This window comes from Megalobrama amblycephala, linkage group LG23 (genome assembly GCF_018812025.1).
Source record: "Megalobrama amblycephala isolate DHTTF-2021 linkage group LG23, ASM1881202v1, whole genome shotgun sequence".
In the NCBI taxonomy this organism is placed as follows: Eukaryota; Metazoa; Chordata; class Actinopteri; order Cypriniformes; family Xenocyprididae; genus Megalobrama; species Megalobrama amblycephala.
Window position 1 is genome coordinate 27,685,306 of NC_063066.1, and position 19,694 is coordinate 27,704,999.

At 39.2% G+C, this 19,694-nt stretch overlaps 2 protein-coding genes across 2 annotated transcripts in view; one reads left to right on the plus strand and one right to left on the minus strand.

Annotated features, from left to right (window-relative positions):
* Positions 1-4,304: 4,304 nt before the first annotated feature.
* ctsf (cathepsin F) overlaps positions 4,305-19,694 on the plus strand; it is a 30,682-nt gene continuing 15,292 nt past the window's right edge. The window contains exon 1 of the mRNA XM_048175686.1: positions 4,305-4,452. Within this exon, the coding sequence (XP_048031643.1) occupies positions 4,381-4,452 (72 nt within the window). The 5' untranslated portion in view covers positions 4,305-4,380. The remainder of the gene's footprint in view (positions 4,453-19,694) is intronic.
* si:ch73-43g23.1 lies at positions 7,749-15,908 on the minus strand. The gene is made up of 2 exons (XM_048175684.1): positions 15,363-15,908; positions 7,749-15,072 (listed from the first exon to the last, which is right to left on the minus strand). Exon 2 carries the CDS (start codon positions 14,980-14,982, stop codon positions 7,918-7,920), a length of 7,065 nt encoding a protein of 2,354 aa, XP_048031641.1. The 5' UTR covers positions 14,983-15,072; positions 15,363-15,908; the 3' UTR covers positions 7,749-7,917.

Sequence of the window (19,694 nt, forward strand, 5' to 3'; positions counted from 1 at the left end):
TCTACATTAGTTTTTAAATAACTTGGTATACAGAGTGAAAAGCAAATTTTGTTATTTTCAAAACGCCACCAGCCAATTAGCTTTAAATAACACTCACATCCTGCCTAGCATAAATCTGCCACCACTCATTAGCACACAAACACATTTATATAAACCCACACAAGCACATGAGATTTTACTGTAAACATTCCTCCTAATACCCACTAACAATCAAAGACTTAAAATAATCAGACTTATAAACCTCAGACTCTAATTACTAGAATAATGTCTGGTGGGAAAAACACAAAAGCTAAGACTTGCAATGAGGCCCATGTTGGTACACTCTGTGGTCACAACCTGCGCTAAGCTCTGCTGTAGTGATGGACACTCCCCCACTTGATAAATATAGCCCGCTCCCTCCTTATTATCATGGCTGGAATAGCATTAGCCAGCTGTCATGTACTCAATATACACGCCACATAAACACTCGCAGACCCTGTGAGCAGCCAACTGCAAAAGCCTGGATTCAAACCCGCTGGAAACAAAAATGATGTGGTCGCCTGTTTTGCGTAAGAGGACAGTGAGTGAGAACTAAATATGATGTTGGAAGGTTGTTGCTCCCAGACTGTTTTACCCGCATTGGGCTGATTGAAGCACTGACTCATGCCGTTGGTTTGCCCACTCTTGAGAATTCTCAGAAGGAAGAAGGAAGGGGTTTCGTAAGGGGGTGGCAGGTTGTACACAACAGTGACCACAGGAAACTGATGCAGAAGTCATGGAAAGGTGTTTTGGGTGAACAATGAACCCATAAGAAAGAAAAATTGTCCATACAATAAAAGTCAGTGCATCCAATGTTTTTTTTGCATTGACATAAGGGGGAAAGTAAATTATGACCTGGTTTTAATTTTTCTAATGTTTTATTCTTATACAAAGAACAAAATTGATTCATAAATGAAACATAACACTGTAAAAAAAAAATATATATGTTAAACTAAACATGTCAAAAAAATATGGTGACAATGTTTCTGGTATACAGGTTGGATTTTTGGTGCCTGTATATTTTATTTACATATTATAACAATGTATTTCATTAGGTGAAGATATTTCATTACTGAAAACAAAAATAAGAATAAACAAAACTATTTAAATAGAATATATTCATATGTGAAGTGTCAGGAAGGGACTTCTGTGAATGGTCTTTTACTGTTTTTCACAGTAAATTACATGGTAATTCATAGTTTTAATTACATGGTAATTCATTACATGGTAATTAATTATATGGTAATTCAAAGCATACATTTGACATTATTTTACAGTAAAATTAGTATAGTATAATGTATAGTATAAGTATAATGCAATGTTAAACTGTTTACAGGTTTTTCACAAATTTAATTAACATGATTTTTTTTTAATTTACAAACATTTTAATGTGAGACTTCTGAGCTATGAAAGAAAAATATAAATCTGACAGTTTAAATAAGTCTTGCTTATTAGCATACATATTAATAGAATATTGGATATTTATTAGTAGTTATTAAGCACATATTAATGCCTTATTCTGCATGACCTTATTCTACATTCTTAATCCTACCCAATACCTAAACTTAACAACTACCTTACTAACTATTAATAAGCAGTAAATTAGGAGTTTATTGAGGGAAAAGTCATAGTTAATATTGTGCTGAAGTAGACTTTACAGAGTGCTTGCCTCTTGCATTGTCAATACAAGATGTTGACCAAAAATTGATGCACCTCTTGATGGAAATAACATCACAACATTTATTTCCATCAAGAGGTGCAATAATGATCCAATCATAGACTCTTAAGCATTTTCCTATTTAAATCCAAACAGTGACTTTTTTGGCTGGGCAGTGTATAATCTTTTAATTTCAGCACAGATTCAAATCAGGATACATCAACTTGTATGACGTGATTAATCCAGGTGGTTTGATAATTCTCTGGTAATGATTTAATTAATTAAGCAATTGTTTAACACTGCACTTTCATCACTAATGGTGTCATACTGGCTAACTGAGTAAGCAGTACAACATCTGCGGAAATTAGAAAGTGTTTTAAGGTGATAACGAAGTGATTTGTAAGGTCAACATGTGTGTGTGTACATGATAAGGAGAGAAAGAGAAAGAAAGAGGGAAAATGTGAAAGAGAAACAGGATAGAAACAGGAAGACAAAACAAAAAGCAAATTTCCCTGACAATAACTAATGATGTGTTCAAAGTGTGTTGATCTCACTGTAAATGCTGTCATGTCACAGGAATTCTCAGTGTTGTATCATCACTCCTTATTCATTTACTATTAAAAGTTGAATGTTGATTTACTGACCACTTTCCTTATCAATCTGTCTCACTCAAATACATCCTCAAAATTAGACTTTGACAATCAGTCAGATGCAGTATGTCATCACCTATTTTTCTTATACGCCTTTGAGTTGTTTTATGGCAAAACCACAAACTCTTAAAACCTTCCCAACATTCCTTGGGGCCGTGTTGATCAAATGCTATTCTGACATCAAAGTGAGGGAGTGGGCATCAACAAAAAGCAGTTTATTATTGCAGGAGGTAGGAAGAGATACCAAAGAGAAATGTGTCGGTCATGCTTTCCGAGATTATCGGCTCCCCTACTGATAAGGGTTTTGTAGTAGAAACCAACCGTGGGTGGCTCTAAGAATAACTGGTGGTGAAACATGTCACCATAAGGCAATGAAATTACAGCTACAGTGATTATGAAGAACTGCATATGCTCACTGACATATGGTTGTGATCAGACGCTATACCAAAAAACATGTTAAAAATCCAGACTTCCTCATTTGTATTTGTAAAATATACAGCTGGGGATGTGACACATCAGTGTTCTTGAGGGTGATATCATAGATGAAGTCAGCATTTTGGATACACTGATCCATAAGTAAAAGAGAGACATATTTTCGCTAATAGGTCACCATGAAAGTGACACACTTGTCTGTGTACAGTCTCCTGTTCGGACAATCTTTCTGAATCGTTTAATGTCAGTATGACCTTGTGTTTTCATTTAATACATAACCAAATCCAATAATGTTGTTCCAGAGTGGATTTGAACAGTCAGCCATGCCAGGAAGGGGAATCCCCCCATATGAAACAAGATGGAAACAAGGTTTCACTTTTCAAACATAATTAAGGCTCCTGATCTATAAGACATTTCCATTTCATATCATGTGAGTTTTACAAGGGAATTAAGGAAAATATGTGCCTCTCTCTATCGTGTTACCATGACACACACAAACAGTAGCTTAATTTCCCTTCACCTTTGTCCTGTCATTGTTGATAGTTCTGTAGTTTTATTCTTTCAACACACACTGAGGCTCTCTGGGGGCAAATTCCTTCCACCCTTTCAGGTTTCAGGCCTCATTGAGAGTCCAGTGTCCTGGGTAAAAGACATACCGAAAGTAGTGCTTGAGCCCTTACATCATCAAGTAACATTCAAAGCATGTTCAGTATGCTCTCCAGGAAAGGGAAAGTAAGTGTGTTTAGAGTAAATCAGTCAGAGCTTTAAGTTATTACACTTTTAGTATTTTATTTCATTCATATTTTATTTAACAAATGGTATTTTGAAAAAAAAAGAAGGAAAAAATGAAAAAGAAAAACAGTTTCCCCTAAAGTATTTGGACTCTTGAGCCACAAATAAAAATGTATAAATGTATTTGCATAACAAAAATTAAAAACAAGTAGCATTTATTTTAAAGAAATATATCGCAAACACTTTTCTATTAAAATATTTTATTTTTTTTAAATAAGCTTGTTAGGTTATAAAATGAGAAACATATATTGTTCAAAAAGTCTTGAACACTTTCTGGTTATCAAAATTTTTGGAACACGTTATGAACTAGGCCTACACCTTTGTGGACTTCATACATCCACAAACAACAACAAAAAAAAGACATCAAGACCAGTTTGTTAAAACTGTTATTAAAAATATATATATTTAAAAAGTGGCTCAGAATGAAGACAATCTAGCATTGAAAAGCGATAAAATTCTGACATTTTTAAGTGTGACACTTGTGTGTATTTAACTGAGATTAATAATTAGGTCAATGTCTGCAAACAGGAATTAGACGAAAGAAAGAAAAAGCCTGATGCAATGAAATATTTCTTCAGTGAAATATAACCAGGTGAAGGCTGGGAAATTCTCTCAGTTGTGGTTATGTTTGTGGGTGTGACTGCTCCACCTGCTGGTACCTTAGCAAACAGCCTCTGTTGGGGTTTGGCCTGCAGACGGAAGCCTTGTTTGGTTCACTTGTTGCTATGTGACATGACTCGTCCGGAAGGGCTGCGGAAATACGTTTCCTAATCTAACCTGTGTACCTGATCCATTATCCTGCAGGAACAGCGAGTCTTGTAAGGTTCATTCATGCCTGAACGCCTTGCTGATGTCATCCCCGGAATGCACCCATATATGGTCTGTCCCTCAAAGCTAAACACGGTACGACAAAGTTAACATTTCTGTTCTGTTTTTATGAGTATATGAGTAATGAGCTGTTATGTAGCTTAGTAATAACATTTACTCACCTCACAAGGGCAACTAAACTCCACTAAGGCGCTGCTACTTTATGGTTATTTTGTCTGAAAAGTATCCAAAGCAACTAAGCAACTTTACAAAAATCTAAGGGACACCCTCGCCTGTAGCAACCTAACCTGATGAAGGGGTCAGTTGTGATGAGGGTTAATCCTTGATCTTACCTGGGATTATTGCTACCTTCACGTGCTCTCGGAATTATCGTAAATATGAGTTTCTTTGGTAAAAAATTGCACATGAATGCTGTCCCATTTCGAAACTTGAATGCGATGAGGTTGTAATCACGACTTCAGAAGTGGGAACTATCAAATTTCCCATAGCACTTAAAGGCAGCATTAGGCCTTCATTTATATGAGCAATTAATTTAAACACACACACATGAAAACTTGTTTCTGACTGGTCAACCACAGCATTCTACAGTAAAAAAATTTATAATGACCATCAAATTCATTTGCTAAATTGATTTATCAAAATAAGTTAATATTTAATGTCCATTTACCTAGTATATATTTTAAATTAAGGAAGTAGATTTAAAATGGAATTCAAAGAAATTCATATAACTGGAATTGTAGTTTTAAAAGGAAGGTTTGACAAGATTGATTTATTGCATGACAAAGTTTTAAGTGAAAGTTGAAAAATTCGTGAAGGTTTTATAGGCTTTACAGACACAATGTCACCATACAATATTTTGTATTTAAATTACATATACTTCTCACTCATAACATGCAGGATAAAAAAATAAATAAACAAATAGCGCACACAATATAATAATTTGTGCACACGTTTTACGATTTTGTTTTTAATGTGCCGGGTTTTGAAATAGTTTAAATTTATAGACAAGGGTGAAAGAGCATGTCATTTAACATTCCATGTTGAAATTGTAATTCAATAAATTCCACTTTTTTCTTTAATTCCTGTGGAATTTGGCCAAATTTCAAATCATGTTTTGAAATAGAGCAAATTCTGAATTTTGCCCAACCTTTATATACGGTCAGCCAGTCATCTCTCTCTCTCTCTCTCTCTCTCTCTCTCTCCCACACACACACACACACACACAGGAAGATAATGATTGGCCAGCTAGCTGACATTAGCCCTTACATAAAGTAAAATGGTTTGTAGATTTAAGTTGTTGTGTCTATAAGTTCTTCAGTTTATTCACCATTCAGCACATAAGGACATGTTTATGGTAAAGGTTAGTACTTGCCCCAAGACACTCTTCATTTTTATTTCCACTCTACTCCCCTTGGCTGCCTGCTCAGAGGATCCTGAATGAAATCAGAGACAGATTTGAATGTCTTTGTTTTCAAACACCCAACAAAAGGGTTAAGGCCCTCTCCCCTACAAAGCTGTCCGCCCATTCTCAGACAGTTCCATCAGCCCTTCTTACAGCATGATCAGAGAAGTCAGGAAATCAAATGCAGTCATTTATGGGTGCGGCTAGAGTTTGAGTGTATGGAGAAGACTGAACTGTTTGCTCAAATAAGTGGAAACATTTTCATAAAACGTCACAGCTAAGACCATGGTGGTCCATTATGTCATATCAACCATGTTGAACACCCAAATAAAAGAAATCAGCCCAGTCAAAACATGTGGTTGTTTTATTCAGCTGACAAAATGATCCCAGAGGTAATGGGAAAAAAATATGTATGCATTTAGTTGAATTATGACTGATTCTTGGAATGGTTATAGCATATAACCAATATTTGTTTCTTCCTTTCTCTTCCAAAAAAGCACATAAAATAACACACGATTCACATTCTTGAAAGAAAGCATTAGAATGATGGACAAGGATGTTAGATTTTGTCCACTAGATGTCATCCTGAGATCAAAACGACAGCACAGTGGCCCTGAACTCAAAGTGGGTCATCATCTATTGTGTTGTGGCTGTGGTTCTCCCAAACTTGGAAACTCTTTTTACTTCTGGGCTGAATAATGTTGCAGTAATTTATAAGTTAAAGTAAACGGCTTTTAACTTTACTGTTACTCAAATAGGTCATATGTGGTAGTTAACAATTTAATGAGAGAAAAAAAAAAAAACATGAAACATGGATTTTGCAGACAGTTATCTTTAATGGGGTGTAAAAAATAGTAAATGTCAATCCTCTGATGGTAGAAAATATGTGATTTTAATACCAATGAACTGGTGGATCTTGTACATCCACATTCTTTTCTTCCACCCAAATGTACAGCATTTACTTGCATTTCTCAGTGCACATCAAAGGCTTTGCACAAAGAAATTACAAGTGTTGTCATATTGTGTTTAAAGGTCCCGTTTTTCGTGTTTTTTTGAAGCTTTGATTGTGTTCATAGTGTGCAATATAACATGTGTTCATGTTTCGCGTGTAAAAAAACACAGTATTTTTCACATAATTTACTTATCTGTATACCGCTGTTTCCACTGTCATAAAAACGGGCTGATGACTTCCTTGTTCTATGAAGTCCCTCCTTCAGAAATACGTAACGAGTTCTGATTGTGCCAGCGGTTCCTGTGTTGTGATTCGACAGCAGTTTAGCGCATCTTGCCCGGAAAAGTCATGCCTCTTACCATAACGTGGAGATGCACGCGCTCAGTGTTATTGTAAACATGTCTTTAATTTTACCCTATCAATTTGAGCCGGAATCAGACCCGGTGATTGGACTGCGGGATGAAAATAACAGCGTTTCGACGACATGGCGACAAACACACTCTACAAACGCAACTCTTGTGTATTCCTGTGGGCGGAGGTTAGTCAAAAAACTGTTTTAGTGACGTCATTAAAGAAGGAAGTAGAGGGATGTAGTCCAAACTGGCCGTTCGATGTAGGCGACTTCTGTTAAATAAAATATCTCGCTTGGCATTGAACTTTGAGCTTTAAAATTTTACAGATTTTATTTATACTCTAACAACAACATTACACACTAACTAAAGTTTGAAACATGGGATCATGAAGAACGGGACCTTTAACATTATTTAACTTAGAAGTGAAAACACCAAACACATTATTATAGCTGCAACAATATAAATCCTTTCAGAAATAAAGGAAGACATTGATTAAATCATGACAGGCCTACCACTGCATAAGCTTGGCCTTTGCAAGAAAGGTGAAGAACTTGGGTACTGTACAAATGATACAGTGAAATAATATCAGAGAATGACAACCCTGATGAGAATGTCAACCATAAATGTTAGGAAAACAGCAAACAGTAAAACAACAGCAAAGCCGTTTTGGGTTTTTTGAGCAGTTAACACATTGTATTTTACAGAAACAACATTAATACTGTCTTACAACTGTTGAATAGAAATGTTGACTTTTTAAATCCAGCATAAACTAAAAATGCTGCTGACTAGAACAGATTCCAAATGTAAACAGATCACATGTATCTACTGTTGTTTCAGGCTCTTCTTCCCCCTGAAGGAGGCATGCTTGAAGGTGCCTTGTGGTAGCAGTCTGAAGGGGTTGAATTTGGGCTTGCATTCATCCCAGTGGGGATGTAATACATGCTCTCTAGGTAGCTTTGATCCAGTGATGAGTGGCCTTTGGGTTCATTTTTTGGCATCTGACTTGCAGGGCTTCCGTACCTTAAGGAAGTCTGGTGAAGTGTGGTAGGGACAGGAGGAGGCTCCGAATGGCGAACTTGTTGGCCACTGCCTGGGATAGGGTAAGATGGCACTGCATAAGGTAGGTACTGTGGTGCATATAACCCAGAACTGTGCAAAGAGGAGTAGGGTGGTGCAGTTGGTGGATACAGGCCTGAGTGGGACATTGCCTGCTGCGGTATGAGAACTTCCACATACTGGCCCAATTCAGGATCAAACAGCATTTTTCTAAGTGGCTGCATTGGTACCTCAATGTAGAAGTATTTACCAGTCTCGGGATCAAGAAGAACACGACGAGGAACTTGGCCACAGCTGAGCCCACTTGCATTCTCTGGATATAATACACCGCCTCCACCTGGGCCCTCATTTGTGTAATCATGACCAAAAGATGGTGACAAATCTTGGGGATTAAACAACTGAGGCCTGGGATCTAGAGTAGACATGTCAGTTAAATGAGAGTACTCATGATAGGGAGCGGAAGCAGGAGCTGCTGCTTGAGGTGAAGGATGATTAGCTGGGCGTCTGTCTGCATGCAGCCCAGAAGTTGGTGGTTGGTCATCACCGTAGGACTGTGAGTTTGAAACAGCACGAGGGTTGTGTAGAGGCTGAATCAAAGCAGAGGTATTGGAGATATTGGAGACTGGTAGAGCATCTGGTCTGCACTGTTGAGGACGAACTTGAGCTTGTGGAGGAGGTCCCGGACAGGTAAGGACTTGGCCTGGAGACCGAGAGGCTGCTGGTACCCGTTCCTGTGGACTGTGGTGGTGATGTCCTTGATGTGAGTGGGAACTTAGTGTGCAGGCGCATGGAGATTGCTTAGTGGTTGGATGATACCTGCATGACCTTTGTGGGGGCAAGTCTGACAGCCGTAGTGGGCTGAAACTCTCTCGCTCATCATAGCTGGGGGGATCATCTGAAGTATAGAAAAGATAGTCATCTGTGTGAAAACGATTATTAGATGACGCTCTTGTCACAGATTGTGTGTGGTCGAGGGCTTGTGCTCCTGATGAGTTAGAAGCAAAGGAACTATCTAACATTGAATTGTCTTGACTGAATGATGGGGTCTGCTGCTGGCAAGCGTTGGTGGTTTTAAAGAAAGCAGAAGATTGCTGTTGATCCAGACTGGCCAATGTCATTATGTTGGATTTCTGCACAGTACTTGGAATTGTTGTGACTGGGATGGGTGGTGGCTTGTAGCTTGATACAGCCGATACAGCCAGTCTTTTTGTATCTCTTGATGAGGCCTCGTTTGATTGATCCTTGTGTATAATGGTTGGTGTTTCATTTTTCTTTGATTCACTACTTAATCTGGTTTGATGCTTAATAACAGATGATGCTTGAGCATCTGCTTTTGGTGGGTCACTTGACACTGACCTAATTTCTGCAAATGACTGTTTATAGCTGGGTTTTTGTGGTACAAATGGCTTTAGTCTATCAGTGGATATTGACCTCACTTGTATGGGTAACTCAATCTCTTTTGATGCATTCACTGGTGTGGCATTATTTTTTGTACTATTTGAAAAAGACCTCACCTCTGGCTTGCCAGATGTTGCTAGATAAGATGGACTTTGTGTCATAGTTGTGGTAGCAGCTATTTTATTTTCTTTTGTTGATTCTTCTGTCAGTGTTCCCTTAGGACTCTCACTTTGTCGGGATGTCCTTGAAGAATTGTTGACAAGAGCTGTTGGACTGCAAGGCAATGCTGTATTTTCTGCCCTTTCTTGTGCTTCACTGTAAAGTCCTTCTGATAAACAGGCCTGTACAGGGACCTCAAGCCTGTTGACATGTTTAGCTGTAGCACTTCCAACTTCGGTAAGAACATCACACACTCCAATATCAGCCTGCATGCCTTTCTCTTTCAGTAGCATGGATACAGAGTGACTGTTGCTTGTAGCTTTCATTTGAGTGGAATCAGGGTTTGTAAGATCAAAGGTCTTTGATTTGGATGTGCCATCCGGCAGAACCACTAATGCAGAAATTTCCCGCTCCTTACTGGGGGGTCTAGGTGGCATCTTAGTACTCTGATCACAGTGAATATAAGACCTCTTAGTGACACTATCTGATTCAGGTAATCCATTTATGACTGAAGAGTGAGAATCTGGCAGTTTTTGTAGTGACTCAGTCCTTGGCAAAGAGGCTTTGGATGTTATTTCAGTGATGTCAGCATCTCTTCTTGTCTCTGCACCCAGTAAAGGTTGTGATATTTTTGATATGTCAACAGGCTGTTTTTCAGCATGGCAGTGGATTGTTTTGCTACCTGATGTTTGTTTGTCCTTCCAACTGATGGCTTTACATTCAATGTGTAAGGCTGGAGGCGTTTGTGGTGGCTGCTCTCTTTTCTCTTGAATGACTGCATCTTCTTCAGTAGAAGTTGAATTTGACGCTTTGAAAGACAGGTTGTATGTGTTTTTTACTAACTTCCTTACATCCCTAACTTTATGCATAACAGATTTTTTGTTGTCGTCATCTTCTGTCTCTATGACTTTTTGACTAGATTTTGTGCTCATATCTTCTGCAGAATTCTCCATTGACTGAAATTCAGACATATCTCTGGAATGTTCTATGTCAGGGGATAGAGACACTTTCAGAGAAGATGTCTTTTTCCCTTTGACAGGGGAAGGTTTCAAAGTTATTTCTGGGGATTTTGACATGTATACACTCTTTCCAGCCAGTTTTTCCTGGTTTTCCAGTGTCATCTGGCACTTTGTGTCTCTGCTTGTCATTTTGCTCTGCATGTTTATTGCTGGAGTGGCAACAGTAGGACTTGTGTTCCTGACACTGGCATTTGCTGAGTCACTATTGTACTTCTCTCCAAGGTTGCCCCCTCCTTCCTCCTTCCCATCACTCTTGCTGTGAAGTATTTTGTCATCAAATGATGGAATGGCCAGTATAGGCTTTATTTCTTCCCTTGTAATATTTCCCTTGTGAGTTTCCCCAGTGTTAAAGAACACAGGTCTTAAGAATGGTTTTGGAGGAACTTTTGGGGCACACTTCTTCAGCTGACGATGTGAAATGTTCTCCTCTCCAACAGCAAAACCTTCAGATAAAAAAGTACATTCAGATTGCTGGCTAGAGGTTAAACTATGCTTCTCTATGTTACTTGGTACACCATCAAAAGAGCTGGGGCTAATATCAGGACATTTGTTTTCATCTCCAGATGGACTTGGGTTTGCACTTTTTGTTGTCTCTTTCTGCACATCTTGCATTTTCTTTGACAACACACTCTTGATGATGCAAGATGCCATTTGTGTCTTAGGGGAGCCATCATCTAAAGACACAGACTTCTGCAATGTCCTTTTCCTTAAATTTTGTGGAGAATCTGGTACCTCCTTGGAAGCCTCCTCTTGCACAAAAACTGGTGTGCTATGTTGACGAACAAGGTTGTCTTGTGAGTGTCTATGTGTGGAGGGTGAATTCAAAACATTTTCAGTGTTCACTTTATGTTTTGATTCATCTGTGTTCCGCCTTAACAGCTGTATCTGCCTTTTAGGTACTGTCCTCTTTCCTCTCCTGGACTCTTCTTTGCTCTCTAATGCAACATCCACACACTCAAAACTCCCCATTTCAAAGTGTTTGTTTGGGTCCAGGCTGTCACGGGGTAGAAAAGATGAGCTATCGTTTTCATGTAACGCTGAACCACGTAAGTCTGCATAGGTCATCCATGCAACCGCACCAGGGCTGTCTACGGTCGATGGCTGAGAAACATTTGTTGATGATCTGTGGCTTGAATTGTACACATCCAAATAATCCACCTGAGGGCTAGACAGGCTGCTGAAGGCCAGATCTGTAAACCATTTTACTTCATTGTCTGCTTCATCGAACTCACTTCCCATGCTGGAGGTCTCGCCAGTACACTCAAGAGGAAGAATGCCTGCACTGCTGTATTTACCGTGGGCAATTGACTGGAGCCTCCTGGCACCACCCTTGTTCTCTTGTTGTGAGCCCTGAGCTCTGAGCTGACTCTGTTGCTGCAGAGTTGTTGGGTGCGACTCAAAATAACAGCGAGCTGGAATTCCCGACTTTGGGTCTCGACTTGAGAGCGCTGGGCTGTGGCCTGCAGGCCCTTTTCTATTCCTGGCACTGAATGACAGCTCAACCTGTTCCTTTCTGTAACTACTATCTCTCACAGTCTCCTCCCCCTCTCCCTCCCTCTTTCCTCTCTCCTCCTTTTCCCTGCATGGCTGCCTGTCAAATTTACCACCACTTTCCCTACTGATAACCTCTGGACTTTCTCTTAATGCTACAGGCACTTGGCTATGCCTCTTGTCACTGCTTGGGCAATCATTTTCCAACATTTCTGTTCCCTTGTTGCTGTCATAAACCTTAATATGGCATTCTTTCTTTTCTACATTTGTCACTGGCATTGGGACAGATGAGGCCCATGGACTCAGAGAGGCTGGTGTTCCACAGACAGTTAAATCTGTTGTGTTGTCAGTGACAATTTCCTGATTTTGCTCCATTTTTAATGTGGACAATCCAGAACCTGAAGGTTTAGATGGTGAATCTTGCAAGATCTGCATTTGGCCAAGAATTTGTGGTCCACCTCTTGTACATTCATCTGGGACAGATACACTGCTTTTGAAGGTATCTGTGTCAGCAAGGTCATCAAAATGATCACTATCTAATGGGTTAGGAGATAGAGGACTCATTCCCTCACAGATTATGGGTAAAGGCTGATTTTCTGCCTTTTCAAGAGGGATGGAAGGCTCGGTTTGGAGATCAGGGGATAGAGCTTTGTCACTGGTATGGTCTGATGCAGTTGATGAGGGCCTTGAAGATTTGCCACAGACAGCTGTCTCTACCACAGGTGATTGTGTTAAATCTTTATTTGGTGAAATGTTTTTTGTGATGCCTCCCGTTACAGGGGATTTTGTATTTTGTGGCAGAACACTATAAAATATTGTTTTGATTTCAGGTGAGCACGTGACTGATCTCAATTCTAGTGATGGGGCTGGGGAAGTGGGCTCTGGTGTAAGGTAGTTTTCTCTGCTGTTTGGAGTGGAGGTAATACTCCTTAACGCAGGCGTGGAATCTCTACTGCATGTTGGTGTTGCTCTGTAATCAGTTCCTGTGATGGCAGGGGAGGATGGTAGATCATCAGGTTCTGTTGAATAAACCATTCTCTCAGTTGTAGGTGACTGGCTGATGGTAAATACCATTGGTGAGTTAATTATTGCAGGTTCTGGTGAGTGAGCTGGAACGGAGTGATCAGAAGAGGAGTAGATATCACTGTGACAGCAGGGGGAAGATGTTGAGGCTTCAGGTTCAGATGAATAAACCCCTCTCTCATTTGTAGGTGATGGACTGATGGCATAACCCAGAGGTGAGTGAATGATTATTGGTTCTGAGTGATCAGGAGAGGAGCCGATATCTCTGTAATCAATCCTTGTGATTACAGGGGAGGATGGTAAGGTTTCAGGTTCAGATGAAGAAATTATTCTCTCAATTGTAGGTGATGGGCTGATGGTGTAACCCACAGGTGAGTGAATCATTACTGGTTCTTGTGAGTGAGCAGGTGCTGGGGGATCAGGAGAAGAGCAGGTTTCATTGATCTCAGGTGATTCCAGACTTTCTCTGCCGTCTATGGATGACCACACCGGTCCACTTGTTTCAGTGGAAATGGCAGACACAGATGGGGAATCTATTTCCACATTATCACTGGGAGGAAGTGTAGATACTGAAAAAGATGCACCATAAGTGTCCTCCAAGTCTGGAAACTCTGATGTGTTCCCAACCTGAGTTGAGCACAAATTCAGCAGATCAGGTGAAGATCTACCAGTGGATGCAGGTGTGGAGCTAATTTCCCTGCTTACAGGGGAGATGGAGCTTAATCTGGGCTCTGGCATGACACTGGGTATGGGTAGTATATTAATATTGCAGTTTGCAGGTGAAGTAGACATTTCCTGAATAGGACTGTGGTCTGTTGGAGAAGCATTTGACAGCCCTGACGCAGAGCCACTGTTAATCATCCTTTGTTCAAGGAGAACGTTTTCCTCTTGTGGACTATGATGGTTCATAGTTTCTTTGTTCTCAGAAGACACCACATTATTTTGTTCAAGTGGAGAGTCTGCCAAGGATTCACAGTCAGACTCAAATACAGGTATGCAGTCTTTTTTATCTAAAAATGGGCTTGCACTTGCATGTTGAGGTGTTGTAATAATTTCTTTTTGCTCAAAAGTGGCAGGTTCTTTCTCCTCTGAAGAGCAAGACATAAGATTAGAACGATCCTTTCCTGGGTTAATCTGGTTTGTAGCTAATGATGAATCCATATCCTGTGGTTCAGAAGCATCTGTAATTTTTGTTTCATTCACTGAGGCAGTGCTCACTGACACTTTGGGTTCTTCCCAAGTGTCCCCAGTATGTGAAAGGTTATTAACATTCACTTTGGTTGCAGGTGGTGTGTAATCAAGTGGGTTAAGTCCATTTTTAGAATCAGATAAGATGTTTGATTCACCTGGATGTGGATGTGATTCCCTCATCTCTGATGTAGAACAATCCAGAATATTTTTAGGAGAAGGTGTGTTGTAAGTGACTTCAGTGTTGTCGCTTAAGTCAGATCCATTGGCAGTGTGATAAGATCCAGAAGAGTCATTGGCATCATCTGCTGGAAAATTCTGATCCACTTCCCTTCTGACAAATGTCGCAGAGGCCGGGCTACTGGAAAGTGATGGAGACTCGCAGTCATCCCCAAAAATGTCACACAGGCAGGTTGTTTCAGATATGGCATTACGATGGTTAGGGATTGAAGTGATGTCAAAAATCTCCACACGATTTGGCCCTTCACGACTCTGCAAGTTGAACGTTTGTGGAGCACTGCGAAGGAACGAGTAGCTGTCTCCCTCTAGAACCCAGCGTTCCATTTCTTTACTTCAGATACCACAGACATTGAGTTGTCACATTTGAGCCATTTATAAATGCCTAAACTGGACATTTGGCAGTTGTTTTCAGACCTGAAACATAAAAAAAAAAAACATCAGTCAACTTGTTAGAGAATATAATTCTCAAGACAAAATGCACCAACTTTATCTTCTAAGAGCAACTGTCTGTCAGAAATTATATTTACTTTGCGTATACACAAGTGTGCTTAATAATAGTGAAAAGGATAATTAATCAGATTAGAAGAGGATTACTCTTACAACTACTCACAGACATACTTCATGCAAATTGATTCAAAAATACATACAGTAACATACATGCAGAAATCAAAGTTCACGTAAAAGTCATCATACATGATACTTGCCTTTTTCTGCTGCTATCTGTCCATATGGCCAGTTTGAATGAAACAGCCCCACCAGAGAATATTCACAGGGGACAGTTATGCACTGTACCATGAGCTGTGAATGAGGCTCCAACTGGGGAGTCCAGGTTTCCGAGTGCCAAGCTCACCCTTCATGGCCACTCAGTGCACAGATATGTCCAGCCCCTCAAGCTAAGCCCAAAAAAATGCTACGACTCCTGTACTGTTAGCCCTGTCTGAGCTCACGGAGCCTGGCTATTTCAAACATTAATTGACACCACTTTTTAAAAAAAAAGAGACAAGCATGTACAGAAAAAGGACACGATGAACCTGACCTAAAACTTTTTTAATCATGCTTAGACATAGGTGCATGTCTCTGCCAAGCTTAATAGGGTGTTACAGCTAGGAGCAGGTGCTGTGATAGAATAGACGGAGTCTGCGAATGGAATCTGACACACTAGGCCAAGACAGTCATAGGGGCTCACTAATTTTAGACCTCTTCTATTAGGGATACTTTGCTTTGAGAGGCTGCCTAGAGACACACAGAGGACACAAAATGGCAGCTTTACAAAGTATACACCAATTTCTCTAGTATTAGATTAGAACATCCAGCTCTTTAAAACTCTTCCTATTTACATTTATTTGTTTAGCAGATGCTTTCCTCTAAAGAGCCTTATAAAAGAGAAAAACAGCATAAATAATTGCTTTGAGCTTAAAATCGTCAATTAAAAATTATTTATAATAAAATCATGCATTAAACATCAGTGATTTAACCTAGTGACCACGTGAAATTGTGAAATAAGCTATCTTCTCTTTTCCATATTTTATTATCCCTTGTTCAGAGCATCAAAGTATATTTTTATCATGTGGTTGCAAACTAGTCCATCACATTGGAAAGAATGCTGAGCATTTCTGTAGTGCGGGGATTTAGCGTTCACACACTACTGACAGAAATCCAAAAGCACAGCCGCTTGACAATACCAAGAATAGGCCTTTGATCAGCTGATGGACAGTCAAAACAGAATTCTCAATGACCATGAATTAAAGCTAGAGACTTGCATCTCTGACATTTAATATCTTTGACTGAAACGCTGTATGCTTTTACAGAACTTGATTAGAATAGAAATAGTTTTGTTTAGCAGCAATTTCTAGTAATTATGTCTGAAAAGTCAACTAAAATCCAGCATGACTCTAGTTCACAGAAAACTGTAGTAATTTTAATAAGCCAACACAAAAGCACCAAATAAAAACAAAAAAACACCTTTGCCTGTTATTTGTCTCTATCTAGCACACTGTACATAAATATGCTTGCAGAAATCCCCCTGCAGTAACATGACACATCTCTATCTTGAGGTCAGTTTATTTAGATATTCTATTTTTTGACAAATATGTAGTGGGCGGAAACTGCCCCTCAAATAAAACGGGCTTAAGAGGTCACTTGACAATTTGTATACAAAACATCACACAACCTGTCAGATATGCAGTTGACTCCATAATATATTAAAGATACAATACATAATACAGAAATTTTAAAGCTAGAATTTTGTTCTTGTTTGTGGATAACATGACACAGGCTGTCTAACTGAAAAAAAGAATAATAAATACTGCATTTTAATGCATTAATTCTAATACTGCGCTGCCACTATTCCCTTGGTAATTTCCTGCATAAACATCATAACAATCTAACAAAGCATATTCGCTGACCATTGTCCAACTGTACATCAGTTTTACGTGAGGCACAAATAAAATGGCCAGCAGTCCTTACATGTCTTCCAATGAATCCTTCCCAAAGTCAAACTGCTGGGTTAAATATGGACAAAACCAGGGATTGGGTTGTTTTTACCCAGCCATATTTTTCAACCAATTTTGGATTTATTTTTTTAGCCAGCAATATAGTAATATAGTAAAAGGCATGTTTTTGCTCACCCCCAAATAGGGGCAAATTTGTGGGGTATTTTAAGCTGAAACTTGACCAGACCAGAGACTTATATTACATCTTGTGAAAGAGGGCATAATAGGTGCCCTTTAACCCAACCTGCTGGGTTTGTCCATATTTTACCTAGCTTGGGTTTTTTTAACCCAGCATTTTTTAGAGTGTGGGTGTTCAGTCTGTTAGAATCCAGTCTTATTAGGGCCAGAGCACTGATGGTGTGAGGACCCTATTGTAATTGCTTGGTCAATTCATCTTTTTCTCTGAAATGAATCGCATGCCCGAAAACTCATGAAACCTTGCACATTTTCACCAGAAGTGGTGAAAATTTACGTCTGATATGGGTTTCAGAATTAGGTGTGGCAAAATGATCTATAGCGCCATCTACAAAATTTCAATTAAGCGCCCTTCGCGCTACGTTTCACATACAAGTATGAAATTAGTATGAAACACGTCCTTCTGGCGCATGTTTACATAGAAAAACAAAGAAAAAGTAGCGCAGAAAAGCGTGTTCTGTGTGAACAGCCCCAAAGAAGACAATGTGTTCAAATTTTAAAGACGTGGTGCGGCGCTACGCTTATCGACTGATGTGCGACCCTTCACTCACTGAACCCTGCAGTCGTCAGTAGTCCAATAAAAATACAAATCATGCAAAAATACAGTTTCTGAAAACGTTCAGTGAGGTAAAATGTTGAAATGTTGAAATTAACAATGAACAATACTTTTATTAACCTTACAGATGGAATCTTATTATAAAGTCTTACCATTTCATATAAATCATGCTTATAAGTCATGCTTAAAGATGACCATCTTTAAATATGTACACAAAGGCCATAGCATTGACATTAGACACATATTGTATGTATGTATACATTATTTGCTTCCATTTTAGAACACTGATTATTATTTAAATAAGATTTGTATTGTATTACAGTGAGTTAAAGGTCCCATTCTTCGTGATCCCATGTTTCAAACTTTAGTTAGTGTGTAATGTTGTTGTTAGAGTATAAATAAAATCTGTAAAATTTTAAAGCTCAAAGTTCAATGCCAAGCGAGATATTTTATTTAACAGAAGTCGCCTACATCGAACGGCCAGTTTGGACTACATCCCTCTACTTCCTTCTTTAATGACGTCACTAAAACAGTTTTTTGACTAACCTCCGCCCACAGGAATACACAAGAGTTGCGTTTGTAGAGTGTGTTTGTCGCCATGTCGTCGAAACGCTGTTATTTTCATCCCGCAGTCCAATCACCGGGTCTGATTCCGGCTCAAATTGATAGGGTAAAATTAAAGACATGTTTACACGTTATAGTAACAGGCGTGACCTTTCCGGGCAAGGAGCGCTAAGCTGCTGTCGAATCACAACACAGGAACCGCTGGCACAATCAGAACTCGTTACGTATTTCTGAAGGAGGGACTTCATAGAACAAGGAAGTCATCAGCCCGTTTTTATGACAGTGGAAACAGCTGTATACAGATAAGTAAATTATGTGAAAAATACTGTGTTTTTTTACACGCGAAACATGAACACATGTTATATTGCACACTATAAACACAATCAAAGCTTCAAAAAACCACGAAAAACGTGACCTTTAAAAGAGAACTGAAATCGAATGCATTTCTGATTTGTTTATAGGCTATATGTCTGCTGCATAACGATAGTTTGCTTTCTCATGAGTCATGACACTAGTTTTAATTATGCAACTTTGCTGCATAACGAATCGATAAAAGCGACCAGCTGGATATAAACTAATGCAAATACTAATGGTAGGCTACTAACGGTAACAATCATGACATTAAACATTTGGGTCGTGTTTTTGTCACATTGTCAAACTTGTGTGTGTTTTTGTCACATTGTTTTAAAGATCAAAGTGCAGGATAAAAAAGTAATTTTTGCCTTAAAGAATGAATTGATTCTGAACTGCCGAAATGAGTCTTCAGCAATTCCAGTCTCACTTTCTGTTACAAACCTACATAACAATGTAAAAATCTGCGTAATGGCAGCCGGTTGCTCACGAACAACATCTATTTTGACCCGCCTTCAAACACTGAGACTGAAAGACTGAGACTTTAAAAAGCTGAGACTGGAGGAGTTTGGTTTGTGTTGTTGACATGACATCTTTACGGTGTGAAAGCAAATCCACTTTGCATGCACTTCCAAAAGACAAGGACTCACGCTGGAATTGAAATGGTAAAACTGACGCCTTTGTTACTGTTCGAATCTGCGTCTCATTTCAGAGGCTGCGTCCTCCGGTGCTCACATTTGAAGGCTGCATACATCATTAATGATGTCTTATTTAAGAAAAGTAACCATAATAAAATTGATGGTTATTCCTTGTGAGGTGCAAAATGCTGTTTTTTCTTTTTTTCAACGGATGTTTTTCTTAAATGAGCCGGCCTCAAT